Consider the following 25,196-nt stretch of genomic DNA (forward strand, 5'->3'; position numbering starts at 1 on the left):
AGGGTTTGGTGTTTTGAGTTTATGGACCAAACCCTAAACCCTAAACCCTAAACTCTAAATCGGGCTAAATTTTACTTCACAAAACACAAAGAAAAAAAACGTTCACATTTTTCACGAACAATATTATCTTGAATGTTATTTTTTTCGATCGTTTTCCCGCCTAAATATTAACATTCATCACGAAGTGTATTTTCTAAATGTTCATATTTTCGTGTGATCTTGATGCCGGGAAAAAAAATTCCAAAAAAACGAAAAAAAATTTCTTCTCCCCGTTTCCCCCGATTGGTTACTTCCCCATTGATCCTGCCCCTATATATATATAAAGAGTGAGGTGAATTTTGGATGAATCAACATTGTAGATTGAACTATCATTTAGCTTTGCTGTGGTTTCTAAGATGCCTTTACAAGGACTAGCCTTGAAATAAAACATCCCATTTTTGTGAACAAGTATTGATCCATTATCAAAACTAAAATTAAAACCATCATTAAATAAAGCATCAAAAGATATAATGTTTCTTGCCATTTCGGCACTGTAGCAAACATTAGATAAAACAATACATAAACCAGAATCAAAAGAAAGCTTGTATTCTCCAATCATGTCAACAGAGGCAACATTCTTATTCCCCATGATTAGATTAAGCTCCCCGGTCTTCAGCTTCCTACTTCTTGTGAGTCCCTGCACATTTGTACAAATGTGAGTACCACATCCCGTGTCCAATACTCAGGAATTAGAAATAGTAGTATTGTTTAGTTCAATCATGAACAAACCTGAAGGTACGGCGACTCCCTTAGCCCGTAGTTCATTAAGTTCCTTCAAGTACTTAGTACAATTGCGCCTCCAATGTCCTTTATCCCCACAATGAAAGCATATTGCTTCTTCAGGAGACTTGGTTTGCGGGATCTTTGAAGTAGAAGAGTTAGCAATGCCCTTAGGTTTAGGTTTGAAGTTGGACGTGCCAACCTTACCCTTGCCCTTGTTCTTGCCCTTTGCTTTGTTTTTCTTCTTCTTAATCCCACCTTCACGAATGGCTAGAACGGTAGTTGCGGGTTTAGCTTTGGCCATGTTAGCCTCAGCGGTTTTCAACATGCCATGGAGCTCCATGATTGTTTTCTCCCTATTGTTCATATTATAGTTCATAATGAATCCTTCATATGCACTAGTCAGCGAGTTCAGGATAAAATCCGTTGCAAGCTCCTAACTTATGGAAAAACCAAGGCGCTCCAACCGGTCTATGTACCCTTTCATTTGTAGTACATGGACACTAACGCTACTTCCCGTTGCCATTTTGCAAGATACGAGAGCTTTCACGGTGTCAAACCTTTCTTGCTTTGCTTGTTGTTGGAACATGTCCTTGAGTTGGTTAAGCATGTCATACGACCCTAAGCTCTCCATGCCCTTTTGGAGCTCTGGAGACATGGTCGCCAACATCAAGCATGCTACCTCATTAGACTCGGAATGCCGTTTTTCAAACTCGTCCCTAGCCGCTTGAGTAGCTCTCAATCCGGGTTCTGCCGGTAAGGGTTCCTCAATTGCCCTGATCTTTCCTTCCATCCTAAGAGTAATTCTTAGGTTGCGAAGACAGTCCATGTAGTTCAAGCCCGTAAGCTTGTCCTTTTCTAGGAGCCCTTTAAGGCAGAAATTAGTGATTGATGACGGAGTAGGATTTGTGTTTGTTGCAGACATCTGTCATATTTTTATTTTTAAAGTAAGTTGTATTAGTTAGTTTGATATGTTTAAACCTTGTTAAGATAATTACCCAAGTGTGTTTAATATTCAAACAATTATAATTAACAAGGCTAAGATCCATATTTCACTTATGTTAACGACGGGTTCGCCGCGGATCGCCAACCATAAGCTATTTAGGTAGGTAACTATATTACCAATTTCATCCATTATGAAATTATTAGGTTCTGCGGGATTTAGTGATAATCAATTATTTCACTTTGCATGTTTAATCCCTTCTACGCTAATCCTTCCTCGTGGCGGGTTTGCAGCAAACCACGATTTCAGATTGTAAACCGTCCGTGATAGATACACGTGAAATCCGGCCCAAGACTATCGGGTATCGCGAAATTCACCTCACCCTTCCCAACACCCAATTAAAGTCCGTTTTCGATAAAAAAAAATTTCCAAATTTAAGTTCTTTCAGTTAGCTTTCAAATGCAATTGATCTCATACAATAATATTGAGTTTAAAGCCCCGTAACAGTCCATCAAAGACGGACTGTCCAAGCTGGAAAAATTTCTTAAATGAAAAAAAATGAGTTTAACCAATTTTACATTTTGCCAAAATCCAAGATTCAAATTAGTATTTAGGAAACATAAAACATAAATCATGATACTTGTTTTGCATGTTTGTTATGCATGATCATCTCCAAGAATCATGCACAACGCATCCATCAAAACTAAATATCATAAGAAAAGTTTGCTAAAACTTGTACGAGATGGCTCGGATACCACTGTTGGAGTATGATACAAATTCAAAACGAGCGGAAGCATTTTTAAAACTTTACAAAATCATACTCTTCCACGGATCATTGTACAAAACTTTAGCAAACAAAACAAAATTAACAAAATTAAACAAGTGAAGATTAGAATACAACCTTTGTAGCCTTTTGAAGATCAAATCTGAAAAAAAACCCAAAGAAGAGTTCCTCTAAACGGTAGACACCCAAAGTTCCAACCTTGTTTCAATCTATACCTTCTACTTAACGGATCTTTTCTTTTTCCTTATTTCCACCAAAACCGAACCCAATTATAGCTCTCAAGTATTTTGGTTACTTGAAAAAGAGAAAGAAAAATATCATTTTGTATGTGTGTTTTTGTATCTCAAGTTTTTTTTTTTTTTCAATACCAAGATTTGGTATTATATAGAATTAAAATTGATACAATAATACATATAATACAAATATAAATATTTGGAAAGATTTTGAAAGATTTACAAAATAAAATCTTTATATAAAATAAGATTTACAAATCAAATCAAATCTTATTTATATCAAATCAAATCTTATATATTATATAAAATATGATTATAGTACAAATCATTACATAAAATAAGATTTACAAATCAAATCAAATCTTATTTATATCAAATCAAATCTTATATATTATATAAAATATGATTATAGTACAAATCTTTATATAAAATAAGATTTACAAATCAAATCAAATCTTATTTATATCAAATCAAATTTTATATATTTAGATTTGTAAGTATATGTACACACATAAAAAAAAACTTACTTAATTTATTAAACCATTAACTAATGATTAATAAATTAATTTCCGATTATAAGGTATATCAAACAATTTACGATTGGCCTTTGTGTGTGACCGAATAGGATAAATGGAATTTTATTATTTAATGTCATGGGCATATCTTCGGAATATATGTACCACGGTCAAACCACGGTCGAACCATAGCCAACCCGAGAACATATTTCCAACATATATATATATATATATATATATATATATATATATATATATATATATATATATATATATATATATATAGTGGTAGGATCAAGAGGGAAGTAACCCATCGGGGGGAAGCGGGGCGACCCGTTGTCTCCTTTTCTTTTTATCATTGCAGCGGAAGGGTTAAACATCCTTACGAAGGCGGCCCTAGATAGAAGACTTTTCAAAGGGATTGAGGTTGGAAAAGAGAGAGTTCTAATCTCCCATTTACAATTCGCGAATGATACATTATTTTTCGGGGATTGGAGTCATTTAAATGCTATTAACTTGATGAACTTATTAAAGTGCTTCGAACTTGCATCGGGGTTGAAAGTAAATGTTCACAAGAGTAGCATTTTTGGCATCGGGGTTGATGAAGCAGAACTTAATGTATTAGCTAATCATATGGGTTGTCAAGTTGGAAAGTTCCCGTTCATCTATCTTGGTTTACCCATTGGTTCGAGGATGAGGAAGCTAAATGATTGGATTGCGGTAGTAGAGAAATTTAATAATAGGCTTTTGAGTTGGAAAGCGAGATCGACGTCATTTGGAGGTTGGGTAGTCCTTATTAAATTGGTTCTAACAAGTCTACCGTTGTACTACTTTTCGCTCTTTCGTGCTCCGCCTACCGTGATTAAATACCTTGAGAGCGTAAGACGTAATTTCTTTTGGGGAGGGTTGGGGTTGGGTTCAAAAATTTCTTGGGTTAAATGGGAGAATGTCATAAATTCTTTCTGGAATGGGGGGTTAAACATCGGGTCTTTAAAAAGTAAAAATCTTGTGCTTTTGGGAAAGTGGTGGTGGAGGTTCAAAACCGAAGCCGATTCACTTTGGGTCAAAGTCATTCGTAGTATTTATGGTTCCTTTGGTGGCTTGTTGTCGGGAAATGTTAATTCACATTCCCCGAAAATAGACGTGTGGCATAGCATTATTCAAGCAGGTACACTAATGGAAGACTTACAAGTTCGCTTCAAAGATTCGCTCTCAAAAAAAATAGGTGATGGCGGGTCCACATCCTTTTGGCACGAGCATTGGATTGGCGAAGATAAGTTGAGCAAGACGTTTCCAAGACTTTTCAAACTAGATCAAGCTACTGATGTAATGGTAAAAGACAAACTGGTGTTCGATGAAGGCGGGACAAATTTCATATGGAGTTGAAATTGGAGACATCCTCCAAATGGGCGAGCTGCCGGTGAATTTGAAAATCTACAAAACCTGCTGACCTCATTCTATCCATTACGCGATTCGGTTGACAGGTGGTTATGGACCATGGCACCAGATGGACTATTCAAAGTCAAGATTCTAACATCCAAAATTGATGAGAAAATATTGGCGGCAAATAGTTCTCAGCATAAAACTCTTCGAAACAATTTAGTACCAAAGAAAATCGAGATTTTCGTGTGGCGAGCTTTGCGGAAAAGATTGCCGGTAAGAATTGAACTTGATAAGATAGGAATTGACCTACATAGTGTAAGATGTCCTTTGTGTGATGAAGATGTGGAGTCCGTTGACCATTCGCTCATCTCTTGTAAACTCGCAATTGAAGTGTGGGATCGTGTCTTTAGATGGTGGAAAATGGGTACCTTTGGTAGCTATACTCTAGTCGATGTACTCAATGATAAAGGTTCTCAATCAATGACTAGTTTGGGGAAAAAAATATGTCAAGCGATAAAGTGGGTGTGTGCGTACCTCGTTTGGAGTAACCGAAACAACAAGGTGTTTAAAGACAAATGTTGGAACGCACCGGTGGCTTTAAACGAGATACAAGCGAAATATTTTGAGTGGATCTCTAATAGGGTGAAAAGGAAGAAAGTCGAATGGCATGTGTGGCTAAGTAATCCAAGAGTATATCTTAATCTGTAGGTGTTCATCTTCGTGTTTCTGAGCTGCTGTCTTTGCATCTCTGATGTTCCATAGCTTCGTAAATGTAATTCTTTTGTAATATTAGTCTAGTATGGTATGCTTGTTTCGTGTTTCTTAGGTGACCAAGTTTGTTGTAAGGTCCCTATGCTCCTGTATGTTTTGTGTGTTTCTGGTAATATAATCTTGACTTTTCAAAAAAAAAAAAAAACCTTTTTTTTTCTTTTCGTTTTTTGAAAAAACTTTGTTCACGAACATTATAGATGGGATGAAAATATGAACATTTAATAAAGACACTGTGTGATAAATATTTTTATTTTGGCGGAAAAACGCTCGAAGAAGTAATATATAACAATTATCGTGTTTTTCGAGAGTATGTTGAGGTTTTAGCTATTAGGGTTTAGATATTAGGGTTTATAGGGTTTAGATATTAGTGTTTAGAAATTTAGGGTTTAGATTTAGGGTTTAGATTTAGAATTTAGATTGAGTTTTTAACACGAACGGTTTAGAGTTTATGGTTTAGGGTTTAGGGTTTGGTGTTTTGAGTTTATGGACCAAACCCTAAACCCTAAACCCTAAACTCTAAATCGGGCTAAATTTTACTTCACAAAACACAAAGAAAAAAAACGTTCACATTTTTCACGAACAATATTATCTTGAATGTTATTTTTTTCGATCGTTTTCCCGCCTAAATATTAACATTCATCACGAAGTGTATTTTCTAAATGTTCATATTTTCGTGTGATCTTGATGCCGGGAAAAAAAATTCCAAAAAAACGAAAAAAAATTTCTTCTCCCCGTTCCCCGTTTCCCGTTCATATTGATTATAAATGTTCCATATTAATTGATTTCGTTGCGAGGTTTTGACCTCTATATGAGACGTTTTTCAAAGACTGCATTCGATTTTAAAACAAACCATAACCTTTATTTTATCGTTAAAGGTTTAAAAATGATAATAAAAAATATAGCGTTTTTACAGGACCATTACATAATGGTTTACAATAATATTACACAATAATATATGTCTTCGAATGCAGTTTTAAAACAATATTATACAAGCATGGACTCCAAATCTTGTCCTTAATTTAGTATGCAACAGCAGAAGCTCTTAACAATTACCTGAGAATAAACATGCTTAAAACGTCAACAAATATGTTGGTGAGTTATAGGTTTAACCTATATATTTATCAATCGTAATAATAGACCACAAGATTTCATATTTTCATTTTTCATAAACATCATCCCATACATTGTGATGATCCTTCCAAATCCCTTTGGACGAATACATCATTCATCGATTTCATAGTGAGGTTTTGACATCTATATGATACGTTTTGTAACATTGCATTCTTTTGAAAAGGCACACCATAAATGAATATATAAATCCAAGGTTTTCGACATCTGATGATTTCTATGTATAGACAATCACCGTATATAATAGTTTACAATACTACATCCGTTGATAATGCAGTCAAAATAAGATACATGGTGATGATTTTGTGAATGCAAAGTTTTCTTGAATAAAGCATGTATGACTCCATGCACATAGCTTGTATAACGTATAAGCAAACAGCGGAAGACTTCTAGAAACCTGAGAATAAACATGCTTAAAAGTGTCAACACAAAGGTTGGTGAGTTCATAGTTTTAATGTTGCGCATAATCTGTATATAAAGGTGGATCACAAGATTTCAGTTGTTTCATTCAGAAACGTTTATCAAAATATTCTACAAGATTGAGCACCCTGGTAACTAAACTTTAACGTATATATAATAAGTACCCCTGTTTTAACATACATGCAACCAACATGTACAATACACGTGAACCAATGTGTACTAAACTCAAATAGCATACGTCTGTTTTATAGTTCAGGCTAGGGTTTCTATACCTGGAACAGACGGGGATATCAAGCCCTATGGATCCATATATAACTACTCACGCCCACCAGTTCTTATAACCGGCAGTTACTAGTTACCAAAGCTAAGGGATTTTCGGTTCAAACTCGTTGTAGAATTTAGTATGTACTTGTATCCATTGCGTTTAAAATAAAGTGCATGTATTCTCAGCCCAAAATATAGATTGCAAAATAAATTAAAAAGAAAGCAAATGAAACTCACCTTTGCAGCACATAAGGTCATTCACTGAAATGTGATCGAAACTCGAAATGCACAGTAACCATAGATCTCAACCTAGAGAACATATGTTGGTCAATACATGTCTAACAAGCTAGGTCAGGTCATAGTGTATCACAATCCTAATGCTCGAGACCGACATACAAAAGTCATCTCAAAAGTTAATCTGACACAATATGATCTTTAAATCTATACATGTCTATTAACATAGTATAAGTCTTGATAATTGAACGAATTTATAGTTTATCAAATTCAAAATATTCTTTATTTCAGGAGCTATGTTATATTTGAATTATCATGGCAATCGAACATACTTTACTATTTCACATAGTTTTCCAATACTTGTAAAATCAGATTATAGTGTTTATAAAGCTTCAAAACATGATAAGACAGTCAACTTTGACAATTGATCAACAAAACAAAACGTGCCTTATATAGAAATTCATTTACTCGATTAGTAATATCTAAAAATCCAATTTATCAATCTCATAGACAAGTTGTTTAAATATTAATTCACAGTTTCAAACACAATTTCAATTAACGTTAACCATAATTCAGTTGACCATATCTTTTAATCCGTTCATCGAAATCACGCGATTTCTAAATGAAAAGTTATTAATTTTTCGATAGCTTTCCAACGACATGCATATCATATACCTTTTATCAATAATATATGTATCTAATTCGTGATTCGTCATAAACTATCTAACGACAAAATTAAAGCATACAAGCGTACATAAACATATATACTAGAGCACTAGACATGGGTACACTATTAATATATAAAAGATAAGATATAAATGCTTACGTATCAATATTGTGATTCAATATTGCAGAAAAGTACGTAGACGCAACTGAGATGATAAACACTAGTTTGATCTCACGAGCATACCCCCGAACCATACCCATAACCTCCATAGCTATAACCCATAATTTCCTTAGTTCTGCCCCTTTCGTAAAAACTCATTTTTAAATTACTCAAACAGCACTCCGTCGTAGTATTTTATGTATAAATAATAGTAATAATAATACTACTAATAATAATAATATTAATATTAATCTTAATAATAATAATAATAATTATATTAATAATATAAATATATATATGTGAGAGAGAGATAGATCGATGGATTGAACGAGTAAACTGAGCCAGAATTCGATCGTATTTAAACACACTTTGCCCACCTACCCACACCATGCGATCGCATGGGATTTGAGTGGTATAGCCATGCGATCGCATGGCTAAAAGAAAATGGCCAAATTCAATTCACATAACCTGCCGACACTTATGATTTATAATATATATATTATTTAATATATAATATATTTAATCTTTAGAATTAATTAAATATTATATTATATTCTCGTGCATAGTTGATTTGTAATTTTTGCACCGATGAATTGTACGTTGACGCTCGACTTACGTACCGGTTTCGGTTTTTCGAACGTCCTTTCGTACACATAGAAAAATTGTACTTTACGTTTCGCGACACGTTCCTTTATCAATAATTAGACTTAAATCAAAGAAAAATTGTCTCACTCAAAGTATAACGTATTCATTTGAGTGTTTTGGTCATTTACTTCTATAAATCGACGTCTTGTTATTTACCAATATATATTATAATAATACTATTTTAAATCCAAAACATTTTACGACTAAGTTAATATTATATTTTATCACTTTGTAAAATAATGATATTATTATTTAAAAATATAAACCTATATATTATATATACATATCTATATACACATAAATGTTCGTGAATCATCGAGCATAGTCAAAGGGTAATTGATTACATGAATATAGTTCTAAAATTTTGAGACTTCAACATTGCTTATCGTGTTGGAACCATGTAAGATTAAGTTTAAATTTGGTCAGAAATTTCCGGGTCGTCACATACATAGAGATAAAAATCATTCATATGGTGAACACCTGGTAACCGACATTAACAAGATGCATATAAGAATATCCACATCATTCCGGGACATCCATCGGACATGATATAAAAACTCAAAGTACTAAAGCATCCGCTACAACGGATGGGGTTTGTTGGGCCCAAAAGATCTATCTTTAGGATTCGCGTCAATTAGTAGATCGGTTTACTAATTCTTTGGCTACCAAGCAAAAAAGGGGCATATTCGACTTCGATCATTCAACCATATAATGTAGTTTCGATTACTTGTGTCTATTTCGTAAAACATTTATAAAAGCGCATGTATTCTCAGTCCCAAAAATATATATTGCAAAAGCATTTAAAAGGGGAGTAATGAAACTCACTCTACAATATTTTGTAGCAAAATATTCGTTCGACTGAACTGAACAATGCATGGTTGGCTTCGGATTCACGAACCTATATCAAGTATATATATTAACACGTATCATGGTAATCGAACAAATTTAGGTATTATTATTAATTGTTCTTTTAGTAACTTCTACGTTTCATTAATAACTCAATTAACTATATTTATCTTATATACATTAAATAGATAATTAATATTTATTACAAAAATATTAATATAGTTATGCTTTGTGTTAATAATATATATTTTTATATAGAAAATCTTTATTTGATATATTAATAATACTAATAATAATAATGATAAAAATAATAATATAAATGTTAAAAATAATAATAATAGGGATAATAAATTAATAAAAATAATGATAATTCTAATAATAATAATGATGATACTTAATAATAATAATAATAATAATAGTTTTAACAATAATAATATTAATATTTTTTAGAAATAATCATAGGTATTTGTCATAAACTTAATCATACTTTTTCTTAATAATCATAATTATCATTAACCTATTTTAAATCATAACTTAATCCTAAATTTTATTTTATTTTTTATTTTTAAAACCTAACATTAACATTTTAATAACATTAATAATAATAATAATAATAATAATAATAATAATAATAATAATAATAATAATAATAATAATAATGATAATAATAATAATAATAATAATAATAATAATAATAATAATAATAATAATAATAATAATAATAATAATAATAATAATAAAGAGTAATAAGTAAACTACCTCAAGGAAGTAGTCCTAAAACAATGCCCAAGTCCGGGTCTGAACCCGCGACGTCCCGCTAACCCGATAACAAACCAAACCATATTTATTATTATCGTTATTTCACATATCATTAACGAATTATAATCATCATCGTGCTATATTGTCTTATTATTTTGTGTATCATTATATTTAATTCGTTATTCGTTATCATCGTCTTCATAATCACCATCAACGTGATCATAATCATAATCATAATCAATACTCATCATCATCACTTTATGTATCGCTATCATTTATTTCTCTAACCTCTAATATACATCATCTCAACTTCTTAATCACGATATTATCATACCATACCCTATTTTGGTCATTATCATATTAACACCATCATTATTCACGAACATCATTGTGATCAAGTCATCTAAATCGCCATCATCATCATCGCTATTTATTATTACTATAACTTAATCATAACGTCATATTATCATGATGATCATCATCATGGACATAATAAATCATCCTATCATCATCTACATCGTCACTACCAACATCACTCACATTGTATCATCATCATAACGCTATCTCGCTTAACAGAACCTAACAGTCTTCGGCCCAACAAAAATACAAGTGGGGTTCACGGTCCATTAAAGCTAGGAGCACAGCCCAATTACAACCACAAACTCCACGGCCCAATGAGGCAAAAAGGGTTTTACGTCCCAATTCAAACAAGTAATAGACTAGCTGTATTAATCAACAAAAAGTTTGGTTCTTTATTTCTCTTATTAATAATGAACTAGTGGGATGAATGTGGGGTTCGTTTGAGTTATAATGGTCGGCCATCAAGAATAAAAGAGACCTATTATATTATTCAACTTTTATTATCCTTGTCTCCATCTAATCGTTCCAGAAAAGCAGAAACAGCAAACGATAACCAGCAGCAACAATATATAGTGAAAAGATGAGGTGGTTTTGTATGGGATTTTGTGTTTTAAATAGAAGGAAAGATCATAAGTAAATGGGTTTTCGATGATGGTGAGCAATGGGTGTTGTGGTGGCTATGGTTGATCGTGGTTTCCGGGTTTGATTTAAAACAGAAACAGACAGGTATATAACAGTGTAGCAAAAACAGTTAAAGATGATGATAACTGTGGTTGGTTGTGGTGATGTTTCGAGGTGCGTATAGCAGCAATAACTGCAGCAACACAGTGACGAAAGAAGTGGTGATTTAAGGTTGTTTTGGTGATGATCATAGGTGGTGTTGTGGTGGTCATTCAGCCCGTTACAAGACTGAAATAGAATGGCAGAAGTAGTAATCAAAGGGTGTTCGGTTTGGGTCTGATCAATGATAATTATAACGAATCAGTTGCTGCAAGTATGGTTGTTTAATCATGACTCTAACAGAAGAGACAACAAGAAGAAAAATAGAAAAAGTGACTGTTTTGATGGTTGTGGTGTTGTAGTGTTCTTGGGTTGAACAGAAACATGAAGTTCAATGGTGATGAGATGGTGAAAGGGATTGTAGGGTGTGGGTGACCAGAAGTGGTGGTTTTTACATGATAAAGTATTGGCGATGGTGTAACGGTTAATGGTCGTGATGGTGGCTCAAAGTGGTCTACAATAAACAAGATGGTATGTTGATGAAGACAATACAAGTACAAATGCCAAAACATAAAACTTAAACACCTTAATATACCTTCAGGGGTTGTACACTTGATTGTTAGGTGACGATTGGGATGGTTTGTCAAACACAAACGGATAGTAGAAGTAACGAAATGCAGTAGCAGTTTTAGGATTGTTTTTGGGTCGTGAAAAGTGATGGTGATTAGTGGTTTTTAATCGAACAAGAAATGGAACTGAAGGGTGTAACAGATAGTATAGAAGTAGGATGTTCCAGTGGCATGTGGTGATATTTAAATGGGTTTAGGGTGGTGGTGTTTCAAGTTGAGCGGTGGTGGTTTATCGAGCAAGAAACAAGATAATGAAGTGGTGTTTTCATGGGTTTCGATGGTACCTGGTGGGTTGATCATGGTGAACCGAAGATGGTGATGAAAGTGTCAAGATGATGGTGTAGTGGTGGCGAGTTTTTCGGAGATGGTTAGGATAGTTCTCGGATGCTAATAGAAAAGGGAGAGATGGTTGCTATTATTTCTGTGTAATATGATATATGTATATATGTTATACATATATGTAGATATTTGATAGTTGGTAATGAAAAAGTAAAACAGTAGCTCACTCTTTCAATTCACGGGATATTTAATATCTTGTCCTTGCATACATCGGTGGACAAAGGAAATAATAATATAAATAATATAATAATAATAATAATTAACATCCTCAATCAATTGAAACAGTAATTCCAATTAGCAGCCTTAACTCTTGTTTCATCTGTCGACATATTCAATAGGATATTAACTCGTGTCCATTGCTAAACAGTTAACATATAAAAGTGTTCCTAAAAGTCCCAAATTTTTAGCTTAGATATATTTGATTACTTCGATCATTAACTGTTTGAAACCTGATCAAAAAGGTTCGTTAATTATTTATTTTCTGTTCCAATTAATACGTACGGAGTACTAATATTTAAACTAAAAAAGTAAAAATATTTTTGTCAAATCTATAATCTTCGGAATCGATTTACAAATAGTTGTTCTTGAATCGTCGAGAACAGTCGAAGGTCAAATGAATCATTAAATAGTTCAAATTTTTTTGAGACTCAACTTAACAGACTTTGCTTATCGTGTCAGAATCAAGTAAAGATTAAGTTTAAATTTGGTTGGAAATTTCCGGGTCGTCACACACACACACACACACACACACACACACATATATATATACACACACACACACACACACACAAAGATTACCCAATCTAAACCCTAATATCTAAAACCCTAAACTCTAAACCGTTCGTGTTAAAAACTCAATCTAAATCCTAAATCTAAACCCTAAATCTAAATCCTAAACCCTAAATTTCTAAACGCTAATATCTAAACCCTATAAACCCTAATATCTAAAACCTCAACATACGCTCGAAAAACACGATAATTGTTATATATTAGTTCTTCGAGCGTTTTTCCGCCAAAATAAAAACATTTATCACAAAGTGTCTTTATTAAATGTTCATATTTTCATCCAATCTATAATGTTCGTGAACAAAGTTTTTTCAAAAAACGAAAAAAAAAATTTGCTTACCCCCGATTGGTTACTTCCCTCTTGATCTATAAACCCAAAACACCAAACCCTAAACCCTAAACCATAAACTCTAAATCGGGCTAAATTTTACTTCACAAAACATGAAAAAAAAAACGTTCATATTTTTCACGAACAACATTATCTTGAATTTTATTTTTGTCGATCGTTTTCCCGCCTAAATAATAACATTCATCACGAAGTGTCTATTCTAAATGTTCATATTTTAGTGTGATCTTGATGTCGGAAATTTTTTTTTTAAAAAAACGAAAAAAAAAGTTTTTGCTTCCCCCCGAATGTTTACTTCCCTCTTGATCCTACCACTATATATATATATATATATATATATATATATAATTAGAGAGGTGAAAATAGGTTACTGTAGTGCACGTACTTCAAGGTTCTTTATTTTAAAATCAACTAGTGTTCGAGCCCTCGCTTCGCGGCGGAAGTTCGGTTTTCAATGTATTTTATTGCGTTTAATTTGTAAAATCATTTTGTAGTTAACGATGATGTCGTTGAAGCGCAACTCGAGTCGAACTAAAATGTATAACCCGTGAAATATTTAAATGTTATTTTAAATTAACACTATATGTGCATCTCCGCGTTTCACTATGGAATTATCGACTTTTAAAAATTTAACGGAGAATTAACGTGTATGAAAAGTACCCCAAATATTTAGCGTTTTTTAAAAAGCGTCCGTTTTGCGTATAACTAGTGACATTGTGTTCCTAAAATTATTTCGAGTTTAACGATGGTGGCAGAAAAATTTAACTCGTTGCGAGCGCGAAGATATGGCCCGTTGAATATTTGGGTGGAGTTTGTTTAAGATTTTTTTATGAGAATTGGTATTTGACACTTTATTCTCCTCTGGGTACTATTCATTTACCCTATATCTTTTAGGTATAGGTATAATTTATTTAATGATTAAAAGAAAAATGGCATATAATTTTTTTTTTCTTGTCAGATCAAAATGGCATATAATTGCATAAACGTAATGTTGTTCTAGTGATAAGTTAGCGGTGTTCTTTCCCACCTGGTTCAGATTCGATTCATGGCCATGACTTTTCTTTTTCTATTTTAAGAAAAAATCGATTTATTTAGTGATTAAAAGGAAAGACGACGTATTATTAACTTGAGGTAATGTTGCTTCAGTAGTAGGTTAGCACTTAGACTGGAAATAACCCGGTGCCATCACCTCTAGAATCACCCCATCGCGCCACCATCGCGCCGTAGTGGGGCGTGATGGTGGCGATTTTGCTCCGGCGCGATCGATCCATCACCTGGCATGTTTAAGAGCTTCGAGCTCTCTGATTGGTCGAAGATGGCAACGGTCACTGGTTGCTGTTTTGGAGCCGTTCATCAACGGTAACAAGAAATAAATAAAAATAAATAATGTAAATAATTTAAATAAACTCTATAAATACACCCCAAATCACTCCATTTTTATACAACAAAACACACTCATTTCTCTCATTTTTATACACTCTTTATAATTTATATTTACCAATTCAAAACCATGTCCCAAAACCACGATCAAAATGAGTTTGGTTCCGGTAACATCTACAATTTCGGGTCACCTAATATGCCCGGATCGAGCTCAAATTCGCCTCAGAACGTTCGGGGTAATCGGCCATTAGGCAACGTCCCGCCCCTAAACCTTCAACAAGAATTTAATAATCCGCAACTATTTTCTCAATTTCTACAACAACAATTGCAACAACAACAACAACAACAACAACAACAATTTTCAAATCCATATCAACAACAACAATTTCCAAACCAGTATCAACAATTTTCTAATTTTGCACGACCCGGTGTTATACCTTTTCAACTCCCAAATACTCAATCATGGCAACAATCACAACAGACATTTACTCCTTTAAATACCGAAGAAGTAGAAGAAATTCGTGGTGAGCCGAGCCAACCAAAAGTACGCGTTCGTCCTAGTCATAAACGAAAGGGAAAAGGCGTTCCAAAAGAACCACAAGAAGAAATTTGGTTGGCTACGTGTTGGATTGATAGCTCGAAAGACGGAGTTCATGGTAACTCTAAAAAACATGACGCATTTTGGGTTAGAGTTCGGAATAAGTTTAACAATAACGATTTTGGTTATTGTCGAAATGATGATCAATTAAGTGGGAAATGGCGTCATTTGGATAAGGCGTGCAAAGATTTCACGGCCATATACAATGAAGAAGAGCGTAACCCAAGGCGTAGCGGTCGCAACGAGGAAGACATATATAACGTATCGGTTCAAAGATATGTTAATCAGGCATCGAAGCCATGGGCATACAAGGATGATTGGGATTTTTTGAAGAAAAGGCCGAAGTGGTATTCTCCGTCTTCGATAAGTGGTAGTGGTAAGAAAAAAGCAACAACAAATGTGGTACAACTCGGAAACGATGATGATGATGATGATGATGATGATGATGATGATGATGTGGCCGAAAACCAAACAATTAATCGTCGAGAAGATCGTTTGAACAACCTCGGTCAGCTATTTGGCGACGATGCTATTATACGTCCAATCGGAAGAGATCGAGCAAAGGCTGCGAGAAAATCCGTTTCGTCTGATGCGGCTACTTCATCACGTGGTACAAACTCTTCACGAGGTACGGCCTCTTCGAGATTCGACGAGTTGTCTGAAAAGTGGGAAGCAAGAAAGGAGGTGGAAATGGAAGATCGACAGACAGTTTTGCAGGCTATCGTTGAGGAGGAACGCCGTCGATCGGCAATAGATTGCGTTGCGAAATTATGGAACTTGAACGTTGATGACATTAAGGACCCGATTCAGAGGCAGAAAGCTGAGAAATTCAGGAAAAAGATGACAAAAAAATACAAAGACTACATTGAAGTTTCAAGCGACAGCGACGACGAGTAGTAATTGTTATCCTTTTTTTTTATTATTAATGTGTGTTTTAATTTGTAGGAAATTAATAAGGTAATTGTATTAGGAATTTTTAATTGTCGTAATTTTTATTTTTTAGGACTTTTATAAATTGTATCTGTTTGATTTTAATTAATTTACGTGTGTTTTTATAAAATTTTATTACTTATATTTATGTTAAATATACAAATGAAAATAATAAACTCAAACAAAAAATGAAAAATAAAATCAAATTGTGGGACCAATAACCCTCATCACACTCCCATCACGCCTACCATTACAAAATTCATCACCCCATCACCCCCATCACCTTTACCACATCAGCACTATACCCCACAAAAACCCCATCACCTCCCATCACCCCATCACCACTAAAAAGGGTGTTATATTTTCCACCTGGTTTAGATTTGATTCGTGACCACCAATTTCTTTCATTTTTTTTTTTTTTTTAATATAGAAGTTTTAGTTTGTAAAATAAATAATAGCTTACATAAAATAATAAATCAATGTTGGATCATTAATTTGGTGTCTTCATTGGAAATTAGATTAGAAGGTTCAAAGATCTATCCCGAAAACACAAATTTTTTTTAACCAAGTCCACTCTTTTATAAAAATGTTTCTGTATCGTCCTCTCAATATTTTTCATTACGAATTTACCCACATTCTAAAAAAGTTTCTTGTATAGATTTTTATTTACTCTAATTCTTTACTAATATTTTTGTATGTTTTCCCTCATTTTATTTTACTATCAATTAATAAAATTATCTAAAACATGTAGCTTATGCAACACGTCACTAACAAAATAAAAAAAAAAAAAAAAAACAACTTTTGAGTAGTTAACTGTGTTTTGATTGCACCGGAGCGCGGCTAACTTTGTGAGAAGACCTTAAAATTCCGACGGCATTAATAAGTGGATTAGTATAATCGCATCTCATAAATTTCGGGATAGTGTAAACTTAAATGGGACCCGAGGTAGTAACGGCTAGTGGTGCAGTTGCTGCTCATTTGACGTTAAATAAAGACATAAATAAAAATGCTCAAACATGGATTGTGTAAGATTTCACCAACTCAATCAACACTTTGTCCACGTCAAAATTAAATATCAGGGATTCTAATATTTTTTCAGTTGTGCATTTAAGAAATGCACTTATATTATACATCCATTAAACACTTATACTATACTGCTGTATACATGTTAAGCGTAATTATTAATAGATTTAACAAAAGTATAAATGAATTTATCATCTCCTAAATATTAGTGTTTACTTATTACGGTTTTACTATACTAACTTATTATATAATTATATATATATATATATTATATATATATATAATAAAGCACGTGCTAATAATTCTACGTGTCATCTTCTCATTAAAACTGTCACGTGTCAACTCCTCATTTATTCCTGTCACGTGTCAACTCCTTATTAAAAATTAATATTTTAAAAACCGTATTTATTAAATTAAATATATTGTTACCATATTTATTAAATTAAAAATATATTATTGACTACATATATCCATTTAAAAAGGTATCATATATGAAATATATAAGAACTATGATTGTAATAACCATAAATAAATTAATTTAATATTTTGAAAATTAATCCTTTTATAAAGATAATAAATTGTAGTAATCGTTAATCATCCAATCATGTAAATTGTAGTTGTAAAATCATATTATTAGAACTTTCGTTCAACCTACGGGCTCATAAAATTGCAAGAAATTTCACCATAATATGTATTTATGCTCTTCTTAGAAATTCCGTCCAACGAACGAGTTCAGAAAACTAGTATATATTATATATAGCGCCTAATAATAATCCTACGTGTCAACTCCTGATTAATTCGTGCCACATGTCAACTCTTCATTTATTTCTGCCATGTTTTAGTCTATCAGTTATTTTCATCTATTAATTCAATTATTAGATTTCCCAATTTAATTTAATATACAGATTTTATTACCTAAAATATTATATTATATTACCATATTACAATATAATAATAATAATAACTAATATTAACAACGATAAATGTTATATTTATATTAATATAATATTATTTATTATATTATATTATATTATAATTTATTATAATAAAATTATTTTAGATACTATTTGAACTAATCGTTTTCAAACAATAAATATTATTATAATGAGGTTTAAATTAGTTCTATAATAAAATAATTAATATCATAATAATTTTAAATTTATCTTAAACTCGATATATTTATTTAATATAAATATTGATAATATTTGTATATATAAATGGTCATAAATTGAAAACTAGTTACATTATTTTTTATTGTAATACATGTGTAAAATAGATATCTCTTTATTAACATTATAATATTATTATAAATGATAATTTATAGTATAAAATTAATTTATAATTTGTGCATAAATTTAAAAAATTACGTTATTACAAATATTATATAAACGCTAGGGCTCATGTTTGTAGGTTGAAGTTCGAATTGTTATTTGAAAATCCTTTCAGATATTTAGATGTATGTCTGCTCTGCTTCGTTTGAGATTTTAACATAATGAAATTAGTTTGTATCAAAAATATATACAATTAGATATCTACATAAAATATTATTCTTAACGATCGATTTAAAGCAACTTTCTAGGGGTTCGCGTTTGGTGTTTTATCGATTATCTGTCAACTGAAGTTAAAATGATTCCAACGGACGAGCTCATAATCTATGTGTTACCATTCAATATTAATGTTTTCGATACAAATGTTATCAGTAATAAATGATTTTTTTATTGTAATTGTATTATACATTTGATATTTATCAATATTAAATATTAACGTTATTGGCTACTAATTTATACAAATGTCATGCAACGCACGAACTGATAAAACTAGTATATTATATACTACATTTAAGCATAACAATTGATGATGAATAATTAAATATTTTAATGATAGTTTTATTTTAATTTCACTTGTACTTTAACTATAACTAATAAATGAGCCCCCGCGCTTCGCATCGGAAGCCCATAATAGACTCTAAGGGGAAATGATAACTCTTAAATTATACATGTTTTTAAATACATTTTAAGGAGTTATTTTAGCATTTTAATGACATTTTAAGTACTTTAACATACAAAAATAGGTAAAAATGGAAAAAAGGGATTTTTAATGTTTTGTTTGAGTTATGTATTAAGCAGGATTAAAAACAGATAATAAGTTGCAGAAATGGATGAAGCCGCCGGCATGGATGCAAGGAAGCCGCCGGCTAATGTACAAAAGTCAAGAATGTTCCAGAATTGAGCAAAAATCGAAGAACTTAGAGAACAAGTAAAAGCAACAGAAGCCGTCGGCTAATGAAATGAAGCCGCCATCTTAATCAAACTGAAGCCGTCGGCTACCTATCCCAAGCCCCCGGCTACGGAGCCGTTTATAGAACCAAAAGTAATACGCAGAAAGCTGCAAAATCAGTATATTGGCCATAACTTACTCATACGATCTCTGATTAAGGCGTTCCAGGTGTCCCGACGTCTGTATGACATAGCTCTACAACTTCTGTTTTATAAGTTTTGTCTAGTTCGACCTGATTCGAAAGCTAGAAGGAAAAATATGGCTGATGAAAATCAAATACGGGAATTTAATGTTTTTTTTATTTGCTTCTTGTCCCACATCGTCCACAAAACAAATGTAAAAGGCTCTCCTTCACCTATAAAAGGAGGCTTTCACCCCTTTAGTTTTTCATGTCCCTCTTGTATTCTTTTCTCTCTTTTGAGAATTGAATCCTCCTCCTCATATGAGGTTTATGGAGTTAAGAGGTTGACATTAGTTTAATATTTTATATGGCATCGAGGTTCTGCCCAAACGTTTTCTTTATATTTTGTAAGTGTTTCTCATTTTAATTTAATTAATTTTTTTTATTTATTGTCTTTTAATTTATTGTTTTTTATTTAATGTCTTTTATTTATCGTCTTTTATTTATTTGACTTTAGTTTATTTTATTCCTTTAATTTATTTAATATCTTTTATTTATTTAATTGCTTTTGTTCGTATCTAACTATGAACTAAACGTTCATAGTGGTTACGTAGATGAAAACTAACTTCGTCTGGGAATCAGATGAAGCCGCCGGCTTCACCAGTCCAAGCCGCCAGCTTGACTGGACAAAGCCGCCGGCTTCGAGCTCTAACCCGTACAGTTTCTGATTTTTTTCCAGATCTGTATGGTCGAGTTTATGTGATGATATTTAAACTGTTTTGAATCTGTTATGCTTTAATACATTTGTTTGTCATGCTTAATGATTAGATAACATGATTTTATGATTGATTAATACTTAATCCAATGATCTATTATTCGATTCATGCTACTTGTTTAATTCTAGTTCATCAAACTTGTTAAATTGAATTGCATGCAACTAAGTTAAACCGCATAATAGTGATAAATCTGTTGAATTTGAGTTACACTTATATAATAAAGTTTGATATTGTTAACCTTAGTCGAAGATCCTCTGTTTGGTTGTGTTTGATTAATGATTGCATGAAAACTTAGTAGTAATTGACTTTCAGCTAGTAACTTGAGTTGATCTACTTCAGGGGCGGATTTGAGCATGTTCTAAGTGTGTCATGGAACAGGGCCCATAATTCATAGGGGCCCAAATTTTTTTAATATGCATTAGATATATTGATCAGACCATTAAATGGTTCAGAAATTTTATAATTAAAAAAATCTACTAGCGAAAAACCTATGAGTTATTAGTATTATTGAATTTATTATTTACTATATATGAAAAATTTTATTATTCAAAAGGCTTGGTTTATATATGCTGAACAGGTCCCATAATTTTATTGAGACGGCCCTGATCTACTTAATGTTTAATAGCTTATATAATTTGTCAGTCTATTTGCATGTTAGTCCACATCATAAGATTAATATGTATTATGTAGTTGAATTGAACACTAAGAATTGAGATGTTAGCCATGCACATCATGTGTATAACATATGCTTTAAGTCCTACTTATTGAATGATATGCAACACTTAGCTTAACCGTTTTGGGATAATAATTGATCTATGGTTATTATTTTGTTTTATGTTAATATAAGTCATGAAACCTATCTAATATGATTCCCGTATAAGTTATTCGTTCACGTGACTACTTTTCTTTATAATTGTTTATCTTAATCTTTATTTCTTGCTTTATTATTTTGTTATTTAATTCATTAAGAACGTACCTTCAATTATCTCTCTCCTAAGAGATAATATCCAAAACTTAAACAACAACCAAAAACATAATATATATTTCTAATTCTTTAATAAGAATTGGACTAAAGAATAAAACAACAACTCTTATCGGCTTCCACGCTCTCTTGGGACGATAACCTAAGATACTACATCTGACCGGGTCTTGTTGCTCGTTAGGGTGTTAAAAGTAAAATAAAAGTTTTATAAATTTAAAAGTTGAAAAGCAAATTAAGCACGACTGCACACACTTTTGACACATCATGAAACATAATAATAAAAAAATAATATGTCATAATAATAGCCTGAAATATTTAGCGTTTTTTAAAAAGCGTCCATTTTGCTTCTAGTTAGTTGCGTTGTTTTCGTGAATTTATTTCGAGTTGAACGGTGGTTTCGAAAAAATTTAACGCTCGGCGAGCGAGAAGATGTGGTCCGTCGAAGATTTGTTTGGGTTTTTTTAAGTTGTTTTATTAGAGTTTATGTAGTTTTCATTTTAGCCCTTCAAGTATCAGAAGTTTGACATTTTCTAGTGAAGGTTGCTAGTGGGTACAACATTTAAAGCTCTAGGTATAACATTTTAAAGCATAGTTGGGGGTACTATTCACCAATAGTACCCCAAGTATGTGTAATAGTATATAGAGTAATAATAATAATAATAATAATTACCTCACTAACTAGTAACTTTTAATTTACCACGACTAACCTTACCTTATTATTTTTTACATAAAATTATTCTTAAAAATAGCTCTAAGGCTATGATTAAAAAATAATCTTGATTGCACTTGATCATGAGTAACGGACACTATGAATAATATAATAATGTTTGAGTTAACATTTCTCATTAATAAATAAAAGATTTTATTTGTTTGATAAAAGTTATCATATGATTATATATTCTATTCTATGACGTATTAAAGAAAAATAATCATATTGAATAGTTTAAAGAGTATTTCAACTTTTAATGATTCATTACACATTTTTTGATTGTTCATCATCATTTTATATTAAGATATTACAAATAAACATGTCACCTAAAGAAAAGTTGTTCAACATTTTTTACTAAATCATTTTATTTAGCTGTGATCAAACATAGTCAAGGTCAAGATTCGAAATTTGTTATAATCTAAACGAGTGACATAACTATATATATATATATATATATATATATATATATATATATATATATATATATATATATATATATATATATATATATATATATATATATATATATATAACCATAATTTTGAAAATGATATTTCACAGTGTGATAATATTTTTATCATAGTTTTAATAAGTTTATTAAAGTTTTGTATTCAAAGGTACATTATATACATTTAATGAGCGCACAATTTTTATAAATTTACCACTGTTGCTAGAGGCTCCATGTTCGATTCTTCTAGGGGCAAAAATATATACTCTTGTGGTAACAGAAGTTTGCTCGCAATGATTCTGAACTACTCGCAAAGCGAATAATCGCTATCGGATTAGTCGGTTTGCATTGAAAACTCATGTATAAAAGAGATGGTTGACTATGAATTTGTTTGTTGGTTGTCAATTTGACCAAACGACTCACGGGCCAATTAAACGTACCATAGTTTTCAAACCTGATATTCAAGTAAATGCAATTTACATGAAAAATGAGAGAATGTAATGAATATAATTTTTGAGAAACTCATAATATAATTACACATAAATTTTTCACGAGTATACATACAAGTCTATTTTTGAACTTAAACTCACAATCTTATAATTGAAGGGATTAATTCGATACCCCTATGTTAATAATCAAATGACTTTTAAACTAGCAACATCAAAGTTACCAAATTTGAAATTGTGAGTTCAAGTCTCGTGAAAAACTATTTGTAATTGGTGTTTGTTTCTCGTTCTAAACCAAGGTTGCAAAAGATGTGAGACGGGATCGAGAAGGCCGAGTCCTAAAAAGGTCGAGACGCATGTTGACCAAAGTTGACTTTAAATATTTAAGTATATAAATGTATATATGTATACATAATTTAAAGCCAAAAACTTTAATTGATTAATTTGAACCCATAATCGTTATCACCGTTAATTTAACAAAAAAATTCAAACTAATATATGACAAATTTGACCGATTTTACCGACTTTCTGGCTTTTCTGAATTTTGACCGACTTTGACCAGATTTTTGACCGTTGACTGTCATATTAGACGATTTTCTTCGAGACGGAACGGGCTAGTCACCAAATCGTCGAGACGGGCGTTGCAACAGCTCGAGATGGGGTCTTTTGCAACAGTGTTCTAAACATTGACTTCCGCTATGATTGAACTTTTTATAGCAATAAAGCATTCCCGATTCTAGTATTAGTACATTACCACAATTGATAGATCTTTTTAAAAAAAGCAAATATATTAAATAACTCAATACACAACTGTACAATGACAAGGGGAACAGAAAGCCCCTGCTACACGAAAGAAAATTGCACTACACTTAGATGCTAAGGATGCATCACAACCTACAAAAATAAGACTCACCAAAACTTTTAATTACAAACATGATTTTGTGGACTATGTAACCAATTGTGTCATTCGATATTTATTGTCTTGCAACGCTTCACAATCCATTTAAACGATTTTACCTGAATTACATTCAGCGCAACCGGAGGATTTCAACCTTTTTTGGAAAAAACTTATTGATTTTGGTTCTTCTAAATGAGATACCCGCATGTCCATTTCACCGCTTGCCATATTTCCGCACACGAATCCGATAATTGTTGAGGAGCATTATCGCAAACGCATCACATAAATTAAAACTTGAAGCCACACCAAATCCCCACCAATTGAAAAGCTTACCTCAAATGTCAAGAGTATCTTTAAAATTAATTAGAGAGTGATCAACCGACTCAATATCTTCATCACAAATAGGGCAACGAACGGAGTGGAGATCTATACCGCGCTTGTCAAGTTACTACAACACAGGCAATCTTCTCCGTTTAGCCCTCCACACAAACACTTCCACCTTTTTTGGAACCAAACAATTTCACAAAGTACTAGATGGATTGGATCCAATACATAAAAGATGGGGAGTAATTTTACTTGAAAGAGCTTTAGCTGTGAATTTGCCATTTCCACTTAAGGATCATCGCCATGAATCTTTTTTATCCGCATTAAACTTGAAAGTAGACAGAAGATTGTTAAGTTCATTGAATTCAGCGTCTGTTCTACCTCTCGGCGATGTTGACCAACTCCATGAGCCGAAGCAATTAAACGCGTCCCATCCCACTCGATCATGAACCTTAGCGTGCAAGTTTGTCTCTAACCGCACCAACCTTTTAAATCTGACTTTGAGAGGTTAATCCGCAATCCATATATCATTCCAAAAAGAAGTATCTTTACCATCACCAATGACTTTGACGATCGAAGGCTTGAATTGCAGCC

The 25,196-nt window shown here is 32.2% G+C and overlaps 2 protein-coding genes across 2 annotated transcripts; both read left to right on the forward strand.

Moving 5' to 3' along the window:
• Positions 1-3,753: 3,753 nt before the first annotated feature.
• On the forward strand, positions 3,754-4,620 carry LOC139864247 (uncharacterized mitochondrial protein AtMg00310-like). Its single transcript, XM_071852824.1, has one exon. It carries the CDS (start codon positions 3,754-3,756, stop codon positions 4,618-4,620), a length of 867 nt encoding a protein of 288 aa, XP_071708925.1.
• A 111-nt stretch (positions 4,621-4,731) lies between these two features.
• LOC139864248 (uncharacterized) lies at positions 4,732-5,325 on the forward strand. The gene has a single exon (XM_071852825.1). It carries the CDS (start codon positions 4,732-4,734, stop codon positions 5,323-5,325), a length of 594 nt encoding a protein of 197 aa, XP_071708926.1.
• The last annotated feature ends 19,871 nt before the right edge of the window (positions 5,326-25,196 follow it).

The sequence above is a fragment of the Rutidosis leptorrhynchoides genome, chromosome 8 (genome assembly GCF_046630445.1).
Source record: "Rutidosis leptorrhynchoides isolate AG116_Rl617_1_P2 chromosome 8, CSIRO_AGI_Rlap_v1, whole genome shotgun sequence".
Lineage (NCBI taxonomy): Eukaryota > Viridiplantae > Streptophyta > Magnoliopsida > Asterales > Asteraceae > Rutidosis > Rutidosis leptorrhynchoides.

Bases quoted from the DNA above. Each gene is read 5' to 3' on its own strand.
- LOC139864247 (XM_071852824.1), top strand. From the start codon at position 3,754: ATGAACTTATTAAAGTGCTTCGAACTTGCATCGGGGTTGAAAGTAAAT.
- LOC139864248 (XM_071852825.1), top strand. From the start codon at position 4,732: ATGGCACCAGATGGACTATTCAAAGTCAAGATTCTAACATCCAAAATT.